This window comes from Spea bombifrons, chromosome 5 (genome assembly GCF_027358695.1).
Source record: "Spea bombifrons isolate aSpeBom1 chromosome 5, aSpeBom1.2.pri, whole genome shotgun sequence".
In the NCBI taxonomy this organism is placed as follows: Eukaryota; Metazoa; Chordata; class Amphibia; order Anura; family Pelobatidae; genus Spea; species Spea bombifrons.
The window spans coordinates 82,065,210-82,090,524 of record NC_071091.1 but is presented as its reverse complement, the minus strand read 5'-3'; the positions used below and the strand labels follow the sequence as shown (position 1 = coordinate 82,090,524).

The 25,315-nt window shown below is 37.8% G+C and overlaps 1 protein-coding gene across 1 annotated transcript in view; it reads left to right on the top strand.

Annotated features, from left to right (window-relative positions):
* The first annotated feature begins 10,708 nt into the window (after nt 1-10,708).
* The window catches only part of KLHL14 (kelch like family member 14), a 32,224-nt gene continuing 17,617 nt past the window's right edge, over nt 10,709-25,315 (top strand). Inside the window, exons 1-2 of the mRNA XM_053467454.1 lie at nt 10,709-11,595; nt 17,321-17,442. Coding sequence (XP_053323429.1) covers nt 10,709-11,595; nt 17,321-17,442 — 1,009 coding nt within the window. The remainder of the gene's footprint in view (nt 11,596-17,320; nt 17,443-25,315) is intronic.

Genomic DNA, 25,315 nt, shown 5'->3' with positions numbered 1-25,315 from the left:
TTAAATCACAAAATAGCCTCTCTGTGTTGGTTAGTTTGTTCAGCCCTATAGACCTAGCAATGTTTTAGGGCCAGTGACCTGGGACCCTTTAAGTCACTGGCACCAGTTACTTGAACCTTTTTGCCTTATAGAAAAGATGATCCTATGAGGTCATAATTATACCTTTCTTACATCAGTAGCCCAAATATTAAAAAAAATGATTTTACATTTTGTAATCTCCAAATCTCTAAAAGCTTATGTGACGTCGGTGTGGGACGACACCTCTGCATGTGTAACCGTAATTACAGATATACACAAACTGACACATTCCTATATGTGAAAGACAAAGTACAAAGCAACAAAAAAAACAAGCGAGAATCAAATAAAAGACATTCAAGATCATAATTAAAAATATGCAGAAAATAACCGAAGTGAAAATAAAAATGTAAATATACAAAAAGTATTGAGCTGGGAATGCAAAAAGCTGAGAAGTAATAAAATGCATCTGAAAACAAAGTAATATAGAAACAATGTAAGTAAGTACCATTATACGTTTGTGGAAGGAAGGAAACAATGATGATTAATACCCAGTTTGCCAGATCTAATCATTCTGGATTTTTGTTTTACCAACCAAGATGTCCACACTTGCATCTGTAGAGAAGATTGAAGACAGGAAGGATCCCCACTTTATTCCTTAAAGGGGCTATAAAGCTTTTTAACACATAAACTTTGGCTTATACTAAATATAGTGTTGTTCACATTTGTGCTTCAATATACAGCTTTAAATTACACTCACTGGGCACTTTATTAGGTACACCTGTTCAATTGCTTGTTAACACAAATAGCTAATCAGCCAATCAAATGGCAGCAACTCAATGCATTTAGGCATGTAGACGTGGTCAGGACAACTTGCTGAAGTTCAAACCAAGCATCAGAATGGGGAAGAAAGGGAATTGTCTGAAAAAAAGAAAATATCCAGCGAGTGGCATTTGTGTGGAAGAAAATGCCTTGTTGATGTCAGAGGTCAGAGGAGAATGAGCAGACTGGGTTGAGATGACAGAAAGGCAACAGTAACTGAAATAACCACTCTTGTTACAACCAAGGTATGCAGAATACCATCTCTTAACACACAACACGTTGAACCTTGAAGCAGATGGGCTACAGCAGCAGAAGACCACACCGGGTGCCACTCCTGTCAGCTAAGAACAGGAAACTGAGGCTACAATTCGCACAGGCTCACCAAAATTGGACAATGGAAGACTGGAAAAACATTGCCTGGTCTGATGAGTCTCCATTCCAGCTTCAGATGGCAGGGTCAGACTTTGGCATAAACAACATGAAAGCATGGATCCATCCCGCCTTTCATCAACGGTTCAGGCTGGTAGTGGTGGTACAATGGTGTGGGGGGCATTTTCTTGGCACACTTTGGGCCCCTTAGTACCAATTGAGCATCATTTAAACATGACAGCCTACCTGAGTATTGTTGCTGACCATGTCCATCACTTTATGGCCACAGTGTACCCATCGTCTGATGGCTACTTCCAGCAGGATACTGCACCATGTCACAAAGCTCACATCATCTCAAATGGGTTTCTTGAACATGACAATGAGTTCACTGAACTCCAATGGCCGCCACAGTCACCTGATCTCAATCCAATAGAGCACCTTTGGGATGTGGTGGAACGGGAGATACACACCATGGATGTCATCATGTCCATATGGACCACAATCTCTAAGGAATGTTTCCAGCACCTTGTAGAAAATATGCCACGAAGACTGAAGGCAGTTCTGAATGCAAAAGGGGGTCCAACCTGGTACTAGCAAGGTGTACCTAATAAAGTGGCCAGTGAGTATATATATATATATACGGTATATATATATATATATTGCCCTGTGGTGACAGCAGAGCCTAGTACATCGCAAGCAGAATAAAGGCAAAGTAAAAAAAAAACAAGTTCCTGTTTTCCACTTCAGATACACTAATCTTCAGCTGAAGACAAAATAGGCAGTGCTGCCGTTTCACAATCAGTCTGAACACTGCAGTGGTTTCCACAGTTCAATAACTGCAGCTTCAATAGAAATGTGAAGTTTCCTATGTATAATAAATATATTGATTTTTCTCCAGATAAATAAAAAGAGATGTGACTTTTTCCCCCAAAGGAAAATATCCTCTATGTCAACGTGAAGTGCTTGTGTGAAATCTACAATTAATTTTAATTTTATTTTGGAGCTCACGATATCAATGTATTGGCACAGACCTTGTAATACGTGCAGTACAGAATACATTCGCTAGTTAGAATATAATTACAGTAAAATGATATGGTGCTAATCCATACCTGAACCACTACACACAACCTAAAAACATGCCTGGGTAAAACCCTGCTTCTATGGTTCAGTTTTTTCTAGTATGAAAGAGGCGTTTGGCCATGACCCCTCTCCTGGCTTAATCATGCCCACTCACTAAAGGATGTTTGGGGTAGCTCTGTGCCTATGCGTGGCTAGAAATCAGGGCCAGCCTGGATATGCGCGGCTACACACTATGACTTTATGCTCAGGCAATGGGCAACTAGGCATATCCAGCTGCAAGCCCACACTCCCAACCTGGGCCTAGATGGCCAGTTGGAGCCTGCTAGAAATCACTACTCCAGAAGCTGGGAGCTCCGGGTAGCCTACCCTGGAAATTTCCCAGGTGTACACATAATTATAACTATACTGCTCTACATTCTGGAAACAAACAAACAGCATGATCAGAAATATAACCAAGAAGCATGTATCTCAGAGGAGAAATGTTAGGACAGCAGATCATAATCTGGATGGTGAGAAGCTTAGATGTCATTTAAACAAGTTGTCTTCACTGAGAGAGTGGCAGATAAGTGGAACAGGATCCGAGCAGAAGAGGTAGAGTTTAGTATAATAAAATAGCTTAAATGTGCATTAGCCATCCTAAAGCCATCCTGCAAAACCTCAAAACTAAGGATCAAACATGGTTTGAAGCTTTCACAGCAGAACAAAAAAAGGCAGACTAGAATGGGCAAAATATCTCCTACCTGCCATCAAAATAAATGTTTCCATATAAATGGCATCATGGCCAAAAAAATAACAATCTATTAAAAGCAGTAAATATTCTATTACAACACTAATTACATATATAATTACTATATTACTATTTAATCAGGATAAACCAGAATACAGTTGGAATACCCAATAAAGTTCTCATTCTCTACCCATTCTGACATACCCTCTTGGCCACTAAGAAAAGAACTTCTGGACAGATGGAGACAAGTGATTTAATTACATTAATTTGTATTTTAGATTTTGAATCTAGAGTCTACATGGCGCTGATTTTGCATGCTTTCCCCCAATATATCATTCCCAGTGTCAAAAAGCATTGTGGTTAATGTGTTACATTGTGGGGTGAACATAAGTACATGTGGTGCTAAATACCGCGCACCATAAATATACTATATAATATGTGTTTGCTCTACACATTTACAAGTGCATTCCAAATGTTAATGCGTGACAAGTACGTATTTTTTTATTTATTTTATAAAATGTTTTCCAAAATTGAAAAGCAGCATTAGAATGCGGTAGAGTATGTTATAGAGAAGTTTAAATATGTTTTTCAATAGTCCTTAAGGTGTAAAAATATACTAGGAGAGATGGTATCTGAGGCTATTAATCATGTGTCAGTTGTCCACAATTGAATCTGGTAAATGAGGTTTAAATATCAGATGTGATGGAAAGTTGAAAGGTTACAGTGCCGGAAACGCACCAACGTTTCAAGCAATTAGATTTAAACTTCTGAAATGCAAAAAGCTGGCGAGTGAAAAGCAAATCTGACAAAATGCTAATCTTTTTCCATAAAAAAAGTGTCTTCTTCTAAACCATTCTGGGCCGCAGAAAAGCTGACACTGGAGTTACGAGCCGCCTGTCTAACCAGATAAAAGACAGAGAAAATCTGCTTTCAAACAAGACCATAAATCGTATACTATGCAGGGGAAGGGATGTGAGAAATATTTAAACTGCTTACTGCTTTCTCTTTTTTTCTATGCAAAGCTATATAAACTGCTTATCAGACCAGAAGGACACCAAGGCTCAATGGGAACCGTGAAGATATTTATTTATACCTGGAGTTAAAATTCAGTTAGGGTGCAAGCCTTGTGACCCCGATCAGTTGCCTTATGGAATAATTAGTTTCATAGCTCTTTTTGGGGGAAAGGAGACTCTTTATTCCTGCAGTTACGGCAACTGTATAATTAGTAGGTAAATAAGTATATATTAATGATATATCAACGACAGAGAACAATGATTTCTCAAATGTATTTTGAACATGCAATATGGCCAAATGATCAAAAAGACACAGTGGATCTCAGTATACAGATGAGCTTTACCACCGAAGGCCCTGGCCTTGCATAGCCTATGAAGGCGTTATTGGACAAATTCTTTATACTTGCATAGACACTAGGTGCACTTTCCCTGCACAGAATGCCCTCTTCCTGAAAAGCCACTTAGTTCATTGTCTCTGCATTGTCACTAAGTCCATCATCCGTGCATTGATTGTGCTACCCCTACGTAGCCACTAGGTGCGCTATATCTGCTCAGCCAAAGAATGCACTATGCCTCCATAGCCACTGAATGCCCAATCACTGACCATGCTTATATACAGTATATTATTATTTTCTGACAATATTAGGAGTTCATTTGCTAGCATTACATACAATTTCTAATATGCATTACACTTTTTAACTGCTCAATAAATATTTGTTTGCAAACAGGGGTGGTCATTAGCAAATGTTTATACCTTCTTTTATATGTAATTCCCCTTTTTAATATCCTTGAAGGCACTGTTTATGAATAAGGCATCTAGAACATTTTCTGCTGTTTATATACACAGTTATCATGGCTACCATCAGGGGGATACGCCCGGTACTAGTATACTGGACCCGGCCGCCCTGCTCTCTCACCCAGTGGGGTCACCTAACGTGAATTACATCACTGCATGGTAGTGAAGACACTGGTGTAAAGGATGGCGCTGCAGGTTGCTTGCACCAGCTCCACCAACCCTCCCCAGACAGGCACTGGGCAGGCACTGTGGGCTCGCTTCTTTTGCCCAACACCCTGAGTTTGACCTTGAGGGAGCAGAACAGCTGGCACTGGCCTACACCCTCCTGAGACAACAAAGGTAGGTTGTGTGTAAGTACAGTATGTTAGTATGTGAACGGATGTTGCTGAATGTATGTTAGTGTGTGTAAGTATGTTACTGTGGATGTGTAAGTATGATATTGTGTGTGTAGGTATGTTACTGTGTGTAACTATATATACGGTATTATACATACATACATATATATATATATATATATATATATATATATATATATGGTAGAGTGAGTGGGTTTTAAAGTGAGTTTGGGTTTTAGTATATGTGTGTTAATTATAGGGGTGCCTTGAAGAAATACTGCACCCAGATGCCGCTAACCCTAGGCATGCCCTGTTCTCATTAGGCCATAAGAAGTTCAGGATACTCACAAGATCCAAAATTATTCAGGCTTTTTATACATAGAAGGGGCTAAAGTGTGAACGTTTAAAGAAGATCACCTCTATGTATTGTACAGGGCCAGCTCAATCCTCCTTGCAAGACAAATTTGACAGGGATGTTTATTCAAAATGCGCAGTGAATTTCAGCCACAACAGTCCTGCTAATTCCAAGTTTAGTGAACTATTTGCTGTGTAACAATGTGTCGCACATTCCTTCCAGTTCCAGCCAAAGCCTCTCCATGTACAGTATGTGGGTCACCGCGGTTTAGAAATGACTGCTATGATAAAGTATGAATACAGGCATTTTACATTTTAATTACTGTCCAGTGTTGGCATTATATCAGCATTACGACTCGTTAATATCATTAACATTATTCCATTATTTATGAAAGTGAAGTGAAAAAATCTAACAACAAATTTAACAACAAGTGGGTAAAAAGGGGAATTAGTAAAATTAAGTCTTCATTTATGACCCCATAGCAGCTCTTTTAGGGGCAATAAGCAAGACGATTTACAGATATCCCATCTGTACTAAAAGTGCCGAAAAAGATAATTAGACAACTAAGTACTGCAATACTTATAATACTCACCAGTTTGTTAAATGTAACTTTATGAGGAATCTGTGTTTCACCCCTTCCACAACCTCTAAGAAGGACACTTAGACCACTAATGGTGCCTAAGCAATTACATGATCAGCTTATATGTTAGTGCCCCCACCTCTTGATTTTTTTTCACCTGGCAGGTTTGCATTTTTGAAAAGAAGACCCCCCCCCCATGTACAAACCAAACACCTAGAAGTCTATCTAGTTGCTCACCCCTAGTGTAAAGCTTTCTCCATAGCTCCAGCTCGCCTGGTTCTTACTTTGTCCCAGTTAAGCCTCAGTGTCATTACATCACCTTCCCATATATTACCCCGTTTGGAACAAAGCGTGTTTAAATCTCAGCAATGACCCCACATCTCAATTGTTACTCCAATAAAAGATTAACTGGAACACATGAAAATGTTATTACATGCATTAAAAACCAAAGTGTACTTAAAGGGACATAAACCTGAAACATGTTCTGGTATAAAGTGTCCATAGCACAGTGGTAATAAAAATGTTAAAACTAAAATACAGAAGCGCAAACACGTCATACAGCTTTACGCAGTTGGACCTGTGCTGTCTATATGGCTACCAGACATTGGGTTTCCCGTAAGACGGCTGTGACAAGTGTAAGCCCATTGAAGTAGCCACAGAGCCAAACAGAAAGCATGTAGTAACAGAAATCAGACGGGGGAGAGTTGGGTCTTTGCAAACCACATCAGACAAGGAAAGTTTGCACACTGACATGGGACGCTTGCACGTCACAAATCTCTGTATCAGACCGATATGGTCCGTTAGATTGTAAGCTTGCGGTCAGGCCCCTCTGTACCTAGTGTATCGGTTTGTCTCAGGCCGTCAGTTCTAGTTTTGTCAGACCTTTTGAATATATGTATTGTAAGAAGTGCTGTATATATTGTTGGCACCATATAAATAAAAGATAATAATAATAATAATATGGTGGCGGCACCCCTCATCATTCTCTTTTCCCTTGCGTGTGCATACAGGAGGAGGCGGGAGGCATGGTATAAGAGTTTATTTTTTGTCATCTTCCCGAGACAGCTACTCATTCATCCAGATCACAGCTAAAAAAAAAAATAAAAAAAGCTGGTCGCAGAAATTAGCAGTTTCGGCTCAGCAGCAAAGTCGCCAGCCTGTGAAGGCAGAGAGAAATTGACTAATTAGCAATGCGCACTAAAACTTGACGGTTCTTTATAGAGAGAGAGAGATGAGAGAGGGATGGGGAAAAGGAGGAGGAGGAGAGGAAAGGGGGGTGGCGGAGGGCTTGCTTTCCCCCCTTTTTCTTTCTTCCAAAGATGTTTGAAATCGCAGTCATTTACGCTCGACAATTTTTACAATAGCCTTGAGCCATAATTTTGCGAGGCTCCTCAGCATCCATCCCCCCTTTGCATGGTCTCTCTCCACCGGCCATGCACGAACATTTCTCTCCCCAACCGTGGATTTCCTATTACTCTCGTCACGACTCACTGAGCCCCAGGCCCAAGGATAATGATGTGTTGTTTCTTGGTAGCATAATTTGTCACACGTACATTTTTTTTCCTCCTTCTTCTTCTTCTCTTGCAGAAAGCTCTGCTCACTCTCTCTTCTCCCTTCTCTCCTTCTTTCCTCTCTCTTTTTTTTGTCTCCCTCTCTGATCTTCCTTGCAAATTCATGATGATCAAATGACGACCCACAAAATAAATTGTGTAGAGTGACTGTCTGGAGTTTGTGGGACGAGAAAAGGTTGTGTATTTTTTGGTTTTATGCCGGACGAAGCCACGATCCTGATTTTTGTTCTTAAGACAGGAGTTGGATGCTTGTTTCTTTTTGGATAGGAAGCTAAAGTGATCCTTGACTTTGGCATCTGGTTGCGAGCAGGTAAGTTTCTGGCCTTTCTATTTGTTTATATTGTGTGTCCATGCTTTGTTTTGTGCCCTTGATCTTTTTTGCATACCTGGAAAGGGGATCAATTGTTGCCAATAAACTCTAGCTTTTAAAAAAAAAGGGAAAAATAATGAAAAGACAGGAGGAGGTGATCGGGGTCTGACTGATCAGGAGATCCCTAAGTAAATATATATTTATCTGACATATGCTGGTGGAGAGGGTATGAAAGTAACTCACGATATCACAACAGCCTTTTAACTCCTCGGCAGCCTGAACGGTGTGTAGCAGTGTGATGAGGAAGGCGTTAAAAGCCCTGAGCTGCAGTGTGATCTGCTGTGGGGCCAGCCATGTATCCTATGGAGAAGATCCATAATATCAGGCAAGCGCTGCGAGCGTGTGCTCAGTCTAACCGGCGATCGGGGGAAGAGCTCCTACCCTGCCGGGTGCCGAGTCTATATATTCGCTCCTAGGACTGAGTAAACCCCCGATCCCGTGTAATTTCTACGGGGACCGAGTCGGGTGTTCCGATAAAGCAGGCTGGATTAAATGCCCCCCCCCCCGGACACCGCATGCTTTGTTGGAAGCAGGGAGAGGGCTCCGGAGAGGTTCTAATATAGAACGCGGAGATCCGCTGCCAGTTCCACTTCTTGCGCTAAGAGCTTACACTTTATTCTGAAAAGTTAACTTGGCTGCATGTGACGACTGGAGTGCGTGTCGCCAACGGGAGCAAACGTCCGCTGTAAGATAAAGAGGATTTATTCTATACTGATATTAAAGCAACAAATATATTAGTATTAAAAAGTAATACAATTATCAGAAGCAGATGTACCTCTGTGTGTTACAGTATGGCCATAGTATGATGTCTGGGGGATCTAATATTTCATTTGTTATCAGTAGGTATTGATATAATTGGTTAGGAGGATCAGCTGCTAATAGTAAGTAGGATTTGATGGTTGTAGTGTGTGGAGGACCCATGCTGATGGTAGCCCCGGTCTGAGCGTGCTGGATTGGGATCTACTGGGAAAAGAACTTGTATGGCATACAACCTGCCCAGTACCAGTGCTTTGCAAGGCGAGGCTGGACTGGGAGGGACTGGTTTAAGGAGGTGGCAGGGTTTTTTCAGATGTGGTCCCTGCAGGATAGTAAACATCTTGGAGAAGTAGTGAGAAGACTGCATTCTAGACTACAAGTCCCATCATCATCTTAAGCCAACAAAGAGCTGGGTGACTGTGAGATGTAATCTGAAATCAGTTGAAGAGATGTCAAGTATCTATAAAAATTCTGGTGGATCTAAGTCTTCTTTATATGAGAAGATCACAGCACAGATATCAGTAAATCCCAAACCAAACAGCGTGGTAAGGTCCAATGGTGCATAGGAAACACCAGAGGCATGGATGTCATTTTCTTTTAACGCTATTAAAGTTTAAAGGGTCCATTCTCTGGCCGTTTTACAGAATAAGTGATATTTTGATGAATGTTTATCTAAAAGCTTGGAGGAAAGAAGAGAGAGGGAGAGTACAGGACGGAAGTTTTAAAGGAGGAGAAATTTAAGAACAAAAAGTCATAATCTAAAACTAGAGAGTCAGAGGTTTAGATGTGATGTAAGGAAGTTTTATTTTACCGTGAAGGTGGTAGATAAATGGAACAGCCTCCCATCAGAAGTGGTAGAGGCTAATATAGTGAGGGGATTTAAACATAATCAGATAGACATAAAATCTAAAACAAGATCAAGAATTGATAAAAGTCTTTACAACAGGAAAACGGGCAGACTAATCGAGCCAAATGGTTCTTATCTACTGTCAAATTCTATGTTTCTATCTACGAGATGATATGTGTCCTACGGTAGCCCCCAACTCCATGTATTTTACTCCCCTTATCACTACCTAGCTGAAAATATTTGTACTTTTGTAATGACTTAGTTATAAATCTGAATTTAGTTTTAAATAAGGAAAATATACCAAATTGTACCTTTCTAAATAAGAAAACAATACTACAAGTTTTCCAAAAAGTACGATGAGGTTTCCTTATATATATATATACTATTAAGCAGCAAGTATGTATAGTAGATCTCAGTGGTCAAATAACACCGATGTAAAACATTTGTATATATAGTATTTCTCATTAATCAAATATGTATATTTTGTACAATTGTGTGTAGTGCTGGCAGTATGTATATTCTGTGTAACACTCTTGTTTTAGTAGTTTGGAAAAGAAAGGATCTCTGGTAGAAATCTCCAGAAATGACACAGGGTTTAGTAGGCAGCAGAGCATATTTATGGTACTGACTCAATGGGAAGGTAGTGGATATGGAAAAAAAAAGGTGCAAAAAAAGGATAACAGGCAGAAACAAACATACTGTGTATGTTAAGGGAAATTATTAGGGTCCTCTACTTATTTTACATCTTCTATAAATTTGATTTGCTAAAAATACAAAAATTATATTACTTTAGGTATTTACCTTTTGGCATCAAATAAGTTAGTTGTGTAATCCGATATACCATATGCCTGCAACATATATTGGAAGATTGAGAGATGTATTTGGAACTGCAATTTAACTATGTTATGGAATTTAAGAATGTGCGTTTTGTTTTATACTGGAATATATGCAAAGGAACACAGTATATATAGAGAAGAGCTTAATATATTTTCACAATTTTACTCCAATACTCATTGATTTGTGATTAACTGTCTCAACAGGTCAAAACAAGAGGTTGTGAGTGAGGCCCGCCATGTCCAGATCGGGGGACAGGACTTCCACCTTTGACCCGAGCCACAGTGATAATCTTCTGCATGGTCTAAACCTGCTGTGGAGAAAGCAGCTCTTCTGTGATGTAACTCTCACAGCCCAGGGACAGCAGTTTCATTGCCACAAAGCTGTGCTTGCCTCTTGTTCCCAATACTTCAGATCACTGTTTTCCAGCCACCCAGGGCAAGATGGCCTGTCATCAATCCCAAAGGAGCAGCAGCAGTCGGAGGAGCCTGGGACTCCCTCTTCATCCCCTGATGACAAGCTTCTGGTCAGCCCCAGGGCCATTAACAACCTAGTTCTACAGGGATGCTCCTCTATAGGACTACGGCTGGTCCTGGAGTATCTTTACACAGCCAATGTTACTTTGTCCTTGGACACAGTGGAGGAGGTTCTATCAGTCAGTAAGATTCTGCACATCCCTCAGGTGACCAAGCTGTGTGTACAGTTCCTCAATGACCAGATCTCTGTGCAGAACTATAAGCAGGTGTGCAAAATTGCAGCCCTACATGGACTAGAGGAAACCAAGAAGCTGGCCAACAAGTATTTGGTGGAGGATGTGCTGCTACTCAACTTTGAAGAGATGCGCTCTATGCTCGACTCACTTCCACCTCCCGTGGAGTCTGAACTTGCTCTTTTCCAGATGTCTGTGCTATGGCTGGAACATGATAGGGAAACCCGTATGCAGTATGCACCTGATCTGATGAAAAGGCTCCGCTTTGCTCTCATACCAGCCCCAGAGTTGGTAGAGAGGGTGCAGTCAGTGGATTTCATGAGGTCTGACCCTGTGTGCCAAAAGCTACTTCTGGATGCTATGAACTACCACCTGATGCCTTTCAGACAACACTGTAGGCAGAGCCAAGCCAGCAGGTGAGGGGTTTATTGTACTGTCACACTTAGCTCCATCTTCATCGGTACTATAGACAGAGGCTCTCAATGCTTCCATTATACCATGAGTGCCATATGGCGTAACCACTATCACCTCCTTTATTGCATCACTGCTATTCGTTGAATAATTGAGATAGTTCTCATGTGAGGACATGTGTCTAGTCAAATGATACATGGTGGGGACTGGTGGGTGGAACAATGTCATGTTATAGCGGCCAACCAACTAGTCCAGTAAGTGAGTTTTATTAGTTGTTAGGCCTGTTTTACAACTTTACTCCAGAATCAATGTTCATACATAATCCCTGCTGTGCATGAAGAACCATATACATGTAAAAGCGCAAGTAAAAGTGCAAGTTAGAAAGGCAGGGGTCAACATATCTGTAGTGTTTTGACTGATGGGCATGAACAGATCTTGAGTTTTTTATTATCAAAATGTGTCTAAAATTTGAGCTATTGCTGGATCCACCTACTTCCAGATGACAAAAAAAAAAAAAAAATGGTTTCTGGGACCATCATAACTTATTTTCACGTGATACTTGTTTTGCCAAAAATCTCCTTTAAATTAGTATTTTGTGATTTGTTAAAAAGTACATCTATTGGCATTATTTTCATTTTTATTACTTATTCGTAAATATTTTATGGTTTCTCAAAGCTTTATTGTACCCCATCATATGATTCTAATTTTACTAAAACGATCTCTTGTGCAGTTAAAATCTGTTCGATCATTGATATGATTATCAAAGTGCCTTCAATGATTACAAATAACTGTTGATTGCTACACTACCAATTACTGTTTGTATAGCCAGGGAAATGATTATTTGTTTAGTGTTGCACAGTCTATACATATCATTTGAAAATATTTTGCTGCCAAAAGAAATTAAGAGAAAAATCTTTTAAGTGGATGTCATCATATCTCCTGCATGAAAATGGCTTATGGAGGATTCTGTATAATAAAGAGGATGGACATTATGTGCAGTTGTGTAATAATTACAGTAGTCAGACATATGAATGGGGTACTATAGGCATATATATAGTATACTTATTACAACTTTGTACCTATTTTACAATTATCTCGCAGCTTTTACATCTGCTTGGTCAATCATGTTACCCCTTTGTTACAAATGGTGTGTTGAGCACCACCAGGCAGCGCGTGGAACACTCCTTATGTTTTCTATTAACCTGCAATAAGTTGGTAGATACAGTCAAACTTAACAAACTTACTTATTTTATTTATCTTGGAACCCCACTTTCTACAGACCTGCAGAAAATGTTTTAGGCTGATAAACAATTTTACATCTTATTGACTTCCATTGTGTTTATTAAGCAGGTAGACATCTACATGATGTTCTTTCATTTGTAAGTCTTGTAGGATACCAGTTAAACAGTTTGGGGAGTTTTTGTTTAAGTAGCGTTATTTTCTAATGAATTCTACTATAGTGTATAGTTTCAGGAGTAAAGACAGGTTTTGCCATAAAATATTGACGTCTTTTAAGACACAATAGAGCTTTTAAGCTATTGCACAATGTAAAGCAATTAAGTATTTTTATTGATGAGATGATACATTTTTACCATTAATTCCTATATTCATTATTGTAGATTTAAACAGATGCATGACGCATAGACGTCTGTTTTGTATGTGCTATAACATCCAGTATAATATAAATATTTCTACAGCTGGGGGTGGCTGTGATAACACATTAAACATAATATGTCATGTCTTAGTCTTGCATGTTGAAAAGATGATAATACTACCAAAACATTATGGGGTACACATTAAAGTGACTGTATTTTAGGTATATTTTACAAACAGAGGGTTAGGTCCTACACTGCAACTCCAGAAAGACATACTAAAAATGGATACCATTAACTGATACCTTTAATATAAATACAAATCTAGATGAATCATATAGGTGGGCGAGAAGTTCATCCAGCCTTCAATTTTTCAATGAGACAAAGGGGGAGCTTTGCTCTTATAGCGGCATAGTGGGTGGAGGTTAGTAGGTCCAAGGACTTCCAAATGAAACTTTAATATGTTTTGTAGATTTCAGAGTTGGAAAAGACCCAAAAGAATATCACATTGGTCATGTTTAGAATTGTGATCTAATTTGCGAAATCTAGGTATAGACGCTGATGCAATAATTGTATAAGCTATGAGTATAGAAGAGGTGAATTAATATATGCTGTATTCTGTAACCCAGTTGTGTTTTTGTCTGTTCACCCACTTTAGAAATATATACAATTTCTGGTTTTACACCCTATAAATGACACAAGCTATATTTCTTTAAGGAGATAGTTTAATGTCCCAGACAGCATCACCAAATAACATTGTACTTTGTGAGTAAAAAAAGGTGGGGGGGGCTCTTACCTTACGGAGAAGCTGCAGCTCCCCACCTCCTCCACGGTCCAACAATTATCACCAATGATCAGCACCTGTAGAGTGCTCTGGTTGGCCTGCTTGCACATGCAAATGGTGGGGTCTAGCTAGACTACTTTTTAGTTTAGTTTTAGTTTCTTGAAACAGGAAACACAAGCTTATCGAGAGATGGAAACACATTCAGAAAAATCTCTCTTGAGTTATATCAAGAGTTTCTTATTCTTTCCTAATCATTGTAGACTGAAAAAAATTGAATATTAAAGATCAGCATGCATGGGTCAGGGAAGAATGGCATAAAGGGCAAGGAGCAAAGAGTAAAACATGTCATAGAGTATAATGATTTTCATGGTTAGTTAAAGTGCATGTTGACGGGCATGAGTATAAGTGACAAGTCTTGATTAAGTCATTGGGACATTTACTGACATGTCCACCATAACGGCTGTTATTACCTAGCCCTTGTTATCATATTTACAATGAATTATAGCTTACACCCGCATGTACAATATAGATCTCTTATTATTAGACATATTATATATAGATACATAGATATACGTAATGTTTATGAAATATTTTGTGAATGACCTAGAGTATTTTCTGTTAAATCTTCCTGTCTGATAGGAGTTAGTTGAAAGCCTATTTAGAGGATTTTTCTCTATAGTTTTATGGTACTTAAAACTAAAGATATCCAATTCTTCAAAGCGTAAATATTGTTTTTAAATAAAAAATTAGTAAATGTGACAATGAAGGCCCCGCTTTATTTAAAGTTAAAACAAATCTAATGCTATTTCTCATTCCTTGCATTTATGTAGGTAACATCATAAATCCATGTATTCTTTACCCCGTGTAGCAGAAATGTTCACCAAACAACGCAGCCAATAGACTCTAAACTCTTATGGGCCAAGGCTTAGTTTTTCCTCGGTGAATCGGTTTACATTAATTAAGAGCTGCATTGTGATTGGTGTTTGTGACGCTGGCTGGCAATTTTTTGGCAACATGACAGAGGTGTGCCACTACTTGAATTTTTGCATTTTTGGGGTAAACAAAAATAAATAGTATATAAATGTTACAATGTATTATGAAAGGCATCGCATCATGTTTCTAGTTGGCTCAATGGATCCTTTAAAGAATAAATTAATATATTTAGCCTCATGTTTATATAAGGTAGATGTAGAAGCAGAACAATGAGTCTGGGTATATTAGTGTTTTTTTGTCATTTTAAAGTCTAAAGTAAGAAGAATGTATTTGCAAATGTGAGAGTTTATTATATAAAGTTCCATTTTTGAACAGGTTCCCCTAAGTCTTAGAAATTTGGGATTTATTAAGACCACAAAAATGACTGCCCGAGCTGACCATTTCTGAGAAAAAATTTCTTGAAAAAATAAATAGGTTTATTTATGTGCAAAACAGAATTTACTTACAATAATCATTACCAGATAACAGAGATCAGATTCTTTTACATTTATTTTCCTTGTGCATCTTATATTCCTCTTTGTTATCTTCCTGATAAAGCATAAAGTTTCTTTAGTCTTAATTAAGTGCAATTACACTACACTAACACTAATATTTAAAATGTTTCTTTCTTAAATTCATATTTTCATGAGCTTTTATGTCCCCAAGCCTTTTCACCTGTTACTCTTTTATGGTTAAAAAAAAAACCCGAACCCCCGAGACTTTTTTTTATCCCAAATCTGGATAAAAATGATATTAAAAAAAAGTCTGTATCACCCATCACCTCCTTTTCAACGTGGGCCACAGCAGCAGCTCTGGCACTTAGACGGGGGCTGTTTCTGCCACATGGTCCAGAGTCCTGTGCAGTGACACATCTCCTTCCGGAGATCGCATGATCTTACGACCGCGGCCTTCCCTATCAGCAAAGTCACAGAAGAATATATTCTTTGAACACAACAGCTGTAAATTACAATAACATGAATGGAGGAGCCCCTGCAGAGTTCCTGTGGAGTCATCTGAATTGTGCATTAAATTAAATAACGGAATTTCTCCACCTGATAATTTTCTCTTTAATGAAATCCTAAAACCAAACACGCTAGTAGTGACACCATGATGCGACGTAGATAAAACATGTATCCCTGAATTTTTACTGGCGAAGTGGTTGTGAATAGTCTCTAGGATATACACCACCCCAACACACACATATATGTTCTCCCTCATGCATGCAAAGAGTTGTCTCATAACATGGGGCTTTGTCCTCCTTCATGACTGGCTGTGAATTTTATCTCACGCTGACTATTTTTGGTTCCTTTTTTGGAGAACACAGAATGTATAAGGACAGAAGCAAGCTTGTCTGTTTTTTTTTTACCACATTCAATACAATTTAGGTGGGCAAGATGGCAGAGGAGATTTCTTAGCGATGATGAATGTGGACATGGCATGAAGCTGTCATTGTGAAAACCTACTCAGACATTCTTTATACAATATATATATATATATATATATAATGTATTGGTAACATATGTTACCATTACATTTTGATGAGTGGAACCTCTTGATGTATGGGGGAGCGGAATCACAGAATGAGAGAATTTCCGGCACTCTGTGGGTAGCTAGTCATATTGTTCAGTAGTTGCCCCTTGGGGGAGAAGTGAGTTTAAAAAACAGGATGGAATTAGAGTGACTGCACAGCTGAGCGGGTTTTTGTCGCTGGATCGGTGGACAGCAGTGGCTTCACTCTGGGGAAACCAGATAGTCTGGTGATGGGGAACCAACAAACTCAAAAAACAAAGACAAACCCCCATCTTTTTAACTCCTTAAACGTCAGAGGTCCGATAATCTCATTGCATACACTTCTTGCACCCAGGTAATGCAGTTATAAAGTACAAACTGGCAAAAAAAACTTGTAATTCTTTGATTAATTACTCTGAAAGCACAAGTATCAGATTCTTAGTGATATCAAAGCCTCGTCTACAGTCTCAGGATATAACCTTTATCATTTTTCAAGGTTCTCTGGGTGTGAGATGACTTATAATAATGATTTGACTAATATGATTTTTGATGTGTAACTTTAATGCCTAACCTTATCACAACTGCAGGGCACTTCATGTGCGCTCAGCTGTAAAAAGCAATGATTTATAAGGATAATAGGAGAGGGAAAAAAGCTGTAATTCCTCTCTTTTGGGAGAGGACCTTATTTTTCTTTTTTTCCACTACTAACGGATGTGTATCCTTTTGAATCATGTTCCTGCTCGGCTCTTTCCTCAAACTTATTGTGACATGATTATGGGGAGATGCAGGAAACATTGAACAGATTGCAGCGAGAAGCCGGAACACACGAGATATGATAGTACTCATCTGTCTTCTTTTCTCTTTTGGGTGAAGGATTCGATCCAACAAGAAAATGTTATTATTAGTTGGTGGACTGCCCCCGGGGCCGGACCGACTGCCCAGCAACCTGGTTCAGTACTATGATGATGAAAAGAAGACATGGAAGATACTTACAAGTAAGTCATTGTGGCTCTTGGCCAGCCTGTATATTTGATAATACAAAGATATTAGATGGAACTGATTAGATTAAGTAGTATGGGGCCTAAGGTGTACATTGTGTTGTCGAAGTGACAATTTGTATATGCCTCAAAAATAAAAAATAATTTATTATTGCTTTGCATATATATATATATATATATACATATATATATATATATATATATATATATATATATATAGTATATATATATCATTAATAGGCAATCTCTGGCATGTCTGCTGATTTAGTCTACAAATTCTATTACATTTAGCCAACCAGCGGATGAATGTTCTTCACAAGCTACTGGAGTATGCCTTCTAAATCAAGTTGTAAAAACTAATGGAAAGAAAGATTACGTCACTTTATTATCAAACATGCTATTTTTCTGATGAATTTAAACAGTAGACCAGAAACTATTTCAATGATTGGAAAATAGTATTTAAAAGACTATTGTCTACTGCTTGTAAGAAGAACGCAGTAGGTAAGAGGCGCTAAGGGTGACATCTTTGCCTAGGTATGAAAGTCTTCGTAACAGATATGTTTTATTGTGGTTTTTACCAAATGCAAAACAGGAAAAGTGATTGTGAGGAAATAGGAGAAAGTACGCTGTGATTATGATTTCTGGTGTGGAAGTAACACCACCTTCTACTGCTTATACAAAATGTTTGGAGCCAAAGTTCCCATGTGCATGTGTTTCGGGGTTCAATGTCCTTTTCTCAGTGCATATGTCCACACTACTTTGCATATTGAATTTCCCCTCTTTTGGCCCTGATGAAGACTGAACGTCAAAACGTTGGCTACTGTAATGGGCGTTTTTGTTCAGATTAACATATCATACATGGTTGCTTTCGAGAGTGTAGATATTTTACATAAAAAATATTTGTGGCTGCCAAAAATGTTCTATATACGGTTACTCCGCAGACCATTTATCACAAGTGTAGGAATTGTGCATACGTTTTGCTGTGATGACCCACAGTCATGGCTATAATTGGCTTATAAAGAATAGGCTACAGACAAGTCAGAGTAGAGTAGAATGTTCACTATTTTACTTAATAGCCAACAACTTAAAAGGTTTTATTTGTAACAGCGATTCCCCATATATGAAAGTGCAACAGCAAAACTCCATATGACATTACATTTACATTACATTTATTTATAAAGCACCGGCAGATTCCGCAGCGCTGTGGGGACAATAGTTTTACCCATTCCTCGTCATTAAACAATCATTGCTTAATACATTGCAAAACAGCATGTGCTTTTTTGTTATATAGTGGCACATATAGCCAACCAAACTGACATTTCCTGAAATTCATAATGAATTGCTATTTAACCACCGGTAACACGTTAGCATCTCCTCTCAATGTGTCTGCTTGTATTCCAACCACATAATAGTTTTTTTTCAGTTTTCTGATTTAAAAGTCATGCTTTGCTAGCTTTAAATGTCTGTTTGCAACAGTGGTGTCTTTAGCGGGAATATAACCAAAAGAGCAGGCTTTGTCCCGTGTCTGCTGACAGCGACAGAGAAAACCACACAATGCCAGTGGCATTTACTTGCGCTGGAGGATGAAGGGCTACACTATCCACTTTGTAAAGCCTTTGGGAACTTGGTTTCGTGAACCACTGTTCTCCAGCAAGTGCCGTCCAATTTGTCGTTCTTCTCATTCCACCAAAGGTACCACGTCCCTTGTGATTGAACCTCATCTTCTTGCGGCGTAGAGACATATTGCTGTACTGTTTTAAAAGAGAAATATAGTTCTTTGTGGATACGTTATGGTGTTATCATTCCATAGTACAAAAATGGGAAGTTTTTATTTAATGTGACGGTTTTTGATTCCTGATTTCAATCAATTATAAAAAAGAATGGATCCAATTACTTGTTTTTGACATGATTAGACAATCACAGGGCAAAAAAATTACAAAAGTACCATTTTTCTGCTAGATGAATGTTTTCGTTAATACATCCTCATTTTTTATATTAACGAGTATATGAAAAAAAAATAACGAGGAAAAATTAGATTTTATATGAAGATAGATGTGTAAATGAGAGGTTTCTTCAGTGGCCCTCTAAATGAAATTTCTAGCATTGCTATCCACCCAACTTATCTATAGATATAAAATATCACCTCAATATTTAAAAAATGTGATAGATCTTAGCATGGAATGTATTCTAAAACATTGTGCGTTGCTGGAAGACAAAAACACAAGAACCTGAAATGGTTTAGTGATACAATTCAGTAGGAGACTTGTGAGGGAATTCCTAAATCTGAACAATTTAAAAGAAACATTGAATCATTTGATTGTTCTTTTAATATTTATAGAAATACCCTTAAGCTGTGTATGAACTGCAAACCATAGCTGGTCTACAGTACTGTACTTGGAGGTCTATGTGCTTGGGACTGGGTAGAATTTGCAGTGGAAATTGGTGTCTTAGTTGAATTGGATCGTTGGCTGTTATGAAACTCAGTGCTTAGATTTGCGTTATTACATTTTTGTTTTTAACAAAATATATATTTTGCCTGTTATTTAGTATCGTGAATTACAGCGCCACCATTGAATAATAGAAGGATCCTTTTAAAGTTACCCTTGGTAACAACCAATATCAAAATGTCTAGTGTGTTTTAGCCATTTTGTACAATATATGTATAAAGATACGACATGTGCGATGTGTCACATATAGCATTGTTAAATAGTTCTGCTGTTAGAGGAATATATCTTCGGTCTCTCCGATGGCCCTCTTATAATAAAACAAACTAGTGTATAGTTCTGTTGAAGGTATGAAAAGGAATCTAATCGTATTTGAGCCTTATAGGTGCCCTGTAAGTGTGATCTGAAGCAAGGATTTGAAGACTTATTACTTATTTTTCCAAATTGTGGATAGGAACATTTTCGCTCTGCTGCTTAAAGGTGCTGTCCCATTTAGGACATCAGTTGTACTCTTTAGTATGTTAGCGAATAAACCTGAACAGACTTGTCATTTATTCTTTTCTCTGAACTTTTCATTGCATAAAACATCATGGAATTCTTTAAAAATCGTGTTAAATTTATATGGCAAGAGCTTATCAGTGCCTGCTTTTGCGTCACATGACTAATGTTCCTGGCAAATTCTACATCAATAAATAATTATTTCTGGTATAAGTTTGGGAATGGTGTTTTAGTTTTAGGAATGATGTTTCTAATTTTTTTATTTAGTTTTAAATTAAGTAGGAACACCAACTAAAAAACACTTTTCTAGTTTTATGGAGGCGTTACTGCCCCATTAAAGATGTATGCACCAAAATACTAGTATGGTTATTTACATAGGTCATGCATAGGGGTTTTTTTCCTGGAAAGGTTATTTTATACCAGTTCTGTGTGGAAACTCCATGTAATCCACCATTACAAATAATGTATGAAAAGGCAAAGCAAGCATCCATGACAATAAAAACACTTTTTCAACGTAGTTTAGTTTTCGAGGGGAAAAAAAAAACAACAAAAAACGACATACTAAAAAGTTTGTTCAATTTCCTCCAAAAGCTCTCGGTAAAGCTAAACATTCGCATAATATTCCTTTATTACATCTGCTGACAGTGGTTACTTCCCTCTTAGCTGTGGCTGGTTGCACAAAATAACTAATACTGTGCAGTGGGAGTTGTTCTGGGTATACAGTATCAGGAAAATAGATAACATTCTTAAGAGAAGCAAGAGTGTGAGAAATAAACTCCCCTGGTTTTACTTAATGTCTTCATTCTGGACCAAAGCATATTAGATTCTAGTGTCATTTTAGCTCTTCTTGTGATATTTTGTTCTGGGTTTTTAAACACAAACATATATATATATATATATATATATATATCTATATACACAAATATATAGATATATAGATATATAGATAGATATATATATATATATATATATATCACACGTGTGCATTAAGCAGATAGAGACTGTATTTCAACCCGTTTTCTAATTTATTGTCATAGTTACCGATCCTTGAAAACAGACAGCCGATCTATGGTTTTGGCCTTCTGACTCGTAACCAAGTATGGTGGGGAAGACATACCTCCCCGCAGTGTGAAGACTGATGACTGTCTGCTGAAAAAGAAGTTTAAAGAGTTTCAATACATTTGATTAATTCCTCTCTAAAGAGGAATAAAACACAAGGAAGGAGCATCATAAGTTGGCCAGGAATTATATCTTTGTTCTTCGTGGATCTAGCACTTTATAGCAGAACAAGATAGATGTAATTTCTACATTTTTAATTATTTAGCTTTTAAAATCATGTTGGCCTTTTTATTTTGTGACTATATTTAATCACACAAGTCTTGCCTGTATGTCTTGCCTGTACGGCTTATCTATTGTTGTAGGTAATGAACACATCTGCTTAGTTTCACTATTAACTATTAATACTATGTTTCTACTTTAAGTGATGCTTTAAATCAGTCATAACTTCATTAATAACATTTCTGTACCCGCCAGTTCGTAATATGGCTTGGTTATACAAATTGACATATTCAGATAAATATAATCTCCGATAATCAGATGTTTATAAGCTGATCATAGTTTTACATTGAATATATGAAATTATTTATCTAATATGTAGATAAGGAAAGTGGATAAACTCCATAGTAACCCAATGAAAGATGGCGTCTTTGGTTGAAGTTGGCAAGTTTGTAAAGGTACATAAGCTTTTGGGATCTTGGCGATCTCCTCCATTGGACCTCTGAGGACCTTAGAGGACCTAAAAAAAAATTGTATATGAGCATGGCTGGAAAAATGCTGGGAGCCAAGTAGCCAAGGTTCCTAGAATTGTATTGCTGATGCAGTAACTGTGATGCCTTCTTACATTAATATTTAGAGAATCATTACCTTCTGAGTTCTAAATTCTACTTGAATTTAACCAAGAGTATGTATGGGTGACTATCATCATTTTTTTTGTTTATATAAGTCACTGTAAGGGTTGTTATGGATGTTGTCAGATCTGTGCACATATTATGTTTTGAAACCTTTATGATCTGAGTTCAAGGTCTATGAGTAAGTGTATATTTACCATACCGACCATAATTCAGTAACCAAATGCATACATCCAAAGGCTCTGACAAAACTAGAATTGTCTGACTAAGACGAACCAATGCATTAGGTTAGGAGGGCCCTGCTCGCAAGCTTACAATCTAGACACACAGATCAGCATTAAAATGTATGGATGTACAATATGTGCTTATGTCGAATTAATTCAGCTTGCATATCTCTAGTACAACCCCCATTGCTAAGGCAATGATGTATCTATTTCACTTTCATTATATGTCCTTAATCAGAGCGTGAATTCACACTAGACATAGTGATGCTTTACGCCTGGTTTCACTTGTTTTTGCTAAAATCTTCTGACATGATTAATTTTGCTTTAATGCTTTTGTCTTGTAGTGGTAGAAATGACAGTGAGATAGGCCATATATGAATGCTTTTAATTTGATTGAGCATTTGTTTTGCCCAATATATTCTGATTAGGAGGCCTGCCAATTTGTGTGTTTCAAATAGTTATTGGTTTTTGCCCAATTTCCATTTAAAATGTTAATTTAAATTGTAAACGTTGATTCTATGTGTCTGTACACTATACAGAACACTTAGGTTGGACATCAGAGACCCAGAAATGAAATAAATCTATCTATCTATTTATCTACCTATCTATCTATCTATCTATCTATCTATCTATCTATCTATCTATCTATCTATCTATCTATCCATGCATCTGTCATCAGGAGAGGGCTGAAATGTCGATTTCCCTCTAAATGTCGATAAATCCCTCTAAATGTAACATTATAAGGCAACATTTCATCTCAGGCAACTTAAAGGAAAAACTTACAGAGCTTACAAGTCCAGGCATTGTGTTGTACTAATTCTTATAAGGTAGACTGACTAAAAATCACAAATAAATGCAAACGTTATGGATGGAACATGTATATATGATGGGGACTAGAAGAAAGAAGTGGCAGAGTGAGCTAGTCCAAGAGGAGAAAATGGAAAGCCTCTGGCAGCTAGACAGGCATTATAGCTGGTGCTCTACCTCTTCTGGAGATGGGCTAGATGCATGAGTGCTAGCCATATGAGGGGTAGGGTTGGCCCCAGATTGCATTTAATTAGATGGGGTAGGAGGGGGGGTTGGGCAGCCAAACACTGCTTTCTTTCTCTGAGGAGGAGTAAAGTGATCCGGAGACCCACGGAAGCAGTGATTCATTAAGAGACTCTGGGGCAAACCCTGAGATCTCCCCACTATGGTTACAGTTTAAGGGAGACGTTTGAGTACATGTTAGAAGCCAGCTTGATTATTTTAAAGCTGGAAATTGAGTCATCCTCTGCCATCCATGGAAAGCAGCCCAAACAGTTAGGATGCAGCAGTTAAATGTTGGATCCCTGGCTACCTGACCAGCAAACACTACAAAGGCCAACAGGGGCAGACTCTCTCTGCCTTGACAAGCTATGATAAGGCAGAATGATCTGTTACCCTAAAGATTTTTTATTATCTATCACAATTTAAATCATTTGTTATTATTTTTCTAAAGACACATTTATTTTTTATCTCGACCAAATTAATAATGGTTAATTACGGCTATTTAAGACATGTTGTGAACATTCTCGGTTTGAAAGTGTTTATTTTCTGTAACTTTTTTAGCACGTCTGAACATCAGCTTTTAACCGTTATGAATGCACACTTTTTTGTAGCAGAAAGAACTCAATTTTTAGACTTGTACATCACTGAAGAAGACCTAATTTAGCTGTACTCTGCATTCAAAGGATGATCATACAGAATTGCTGTATTCCCACTCTGTGATTAATGGTTCCAATAGTCCTCTTTTAGAATTGGCGATACGCTCTCTAGTCTTGCATAACAGCAAAATGCCTTCCACCCATGGGTAATTACTCGTTTTTAATGTAATGTGTGTATGTAAGATTAAATATATAATATACGTATTGACTGGACTGCAGGTTTGGAGACAAAAACAAATGCCTGAAGTCGCAGCGGTCTGGGTGATTATTGTACTATTTTGTAGGTGTTCAAATAGACAGTTTTTCATGCAGGGCACATATTTTGATGTCGGCGCATTTGTTTATTAAATGGTAAGAAGACATTGTGGGGAATGGGCTTTTGTATACATTCTAAATTACATTTTTTTAAATATTTTATGTTTTTTTTTGTTTAAATTATGGTCAGTTATATAAAGAGGAGCTGTCGTCTTTCAGATTATTCCATGTCCTATAAATAACATGATTCTCTATATTTTTTATCTTTTTTATAATTTCTAATAATTTGTAGAAATTAAATACATTATTCTCCTATTGAATTCCTTACTAATTTACATAGATCACTGTCGGTAATACAGTCACAGAAAAAGCCCCATTCCTCTTACAACCCACGCTTCTAACTGCACCTCTTCATATGAAATGCTGAGAGGTATGGAACAACTTCTTGTTTTGGCTAATAGGATGAATGGCATCCCAAAGGTGTAATAAGCATACCTGGGAACTCTGCGGGTCACACCATGATTCTCTGGGTCTCCAGGTCAGTTTCATTTTTCTCCTGATAAGAAACATAACATTTGACAGCAGATAAGAACCGTTCGGCTCATCTAGTCTGATCATTTTTTCTGATGTAAGGGCTTTAAACCCCTATCAGTCTTTGGTCAGGCCCTATAGTGAGGAAAGCTTTATGTCTATCCCATGCTTGTTTAAATTCCCTTACTGTATTAGCCTCCACCACTGCTGCTTGGAGACTCTTCCATTTATCTACTACACTCTGAGTAAAGTAGAACTTCCTTACGTTACATTTAAGCCTCTGGCCTTCGAAGTTTAGACCATGACCTCTTGTTCTAACATTGCTC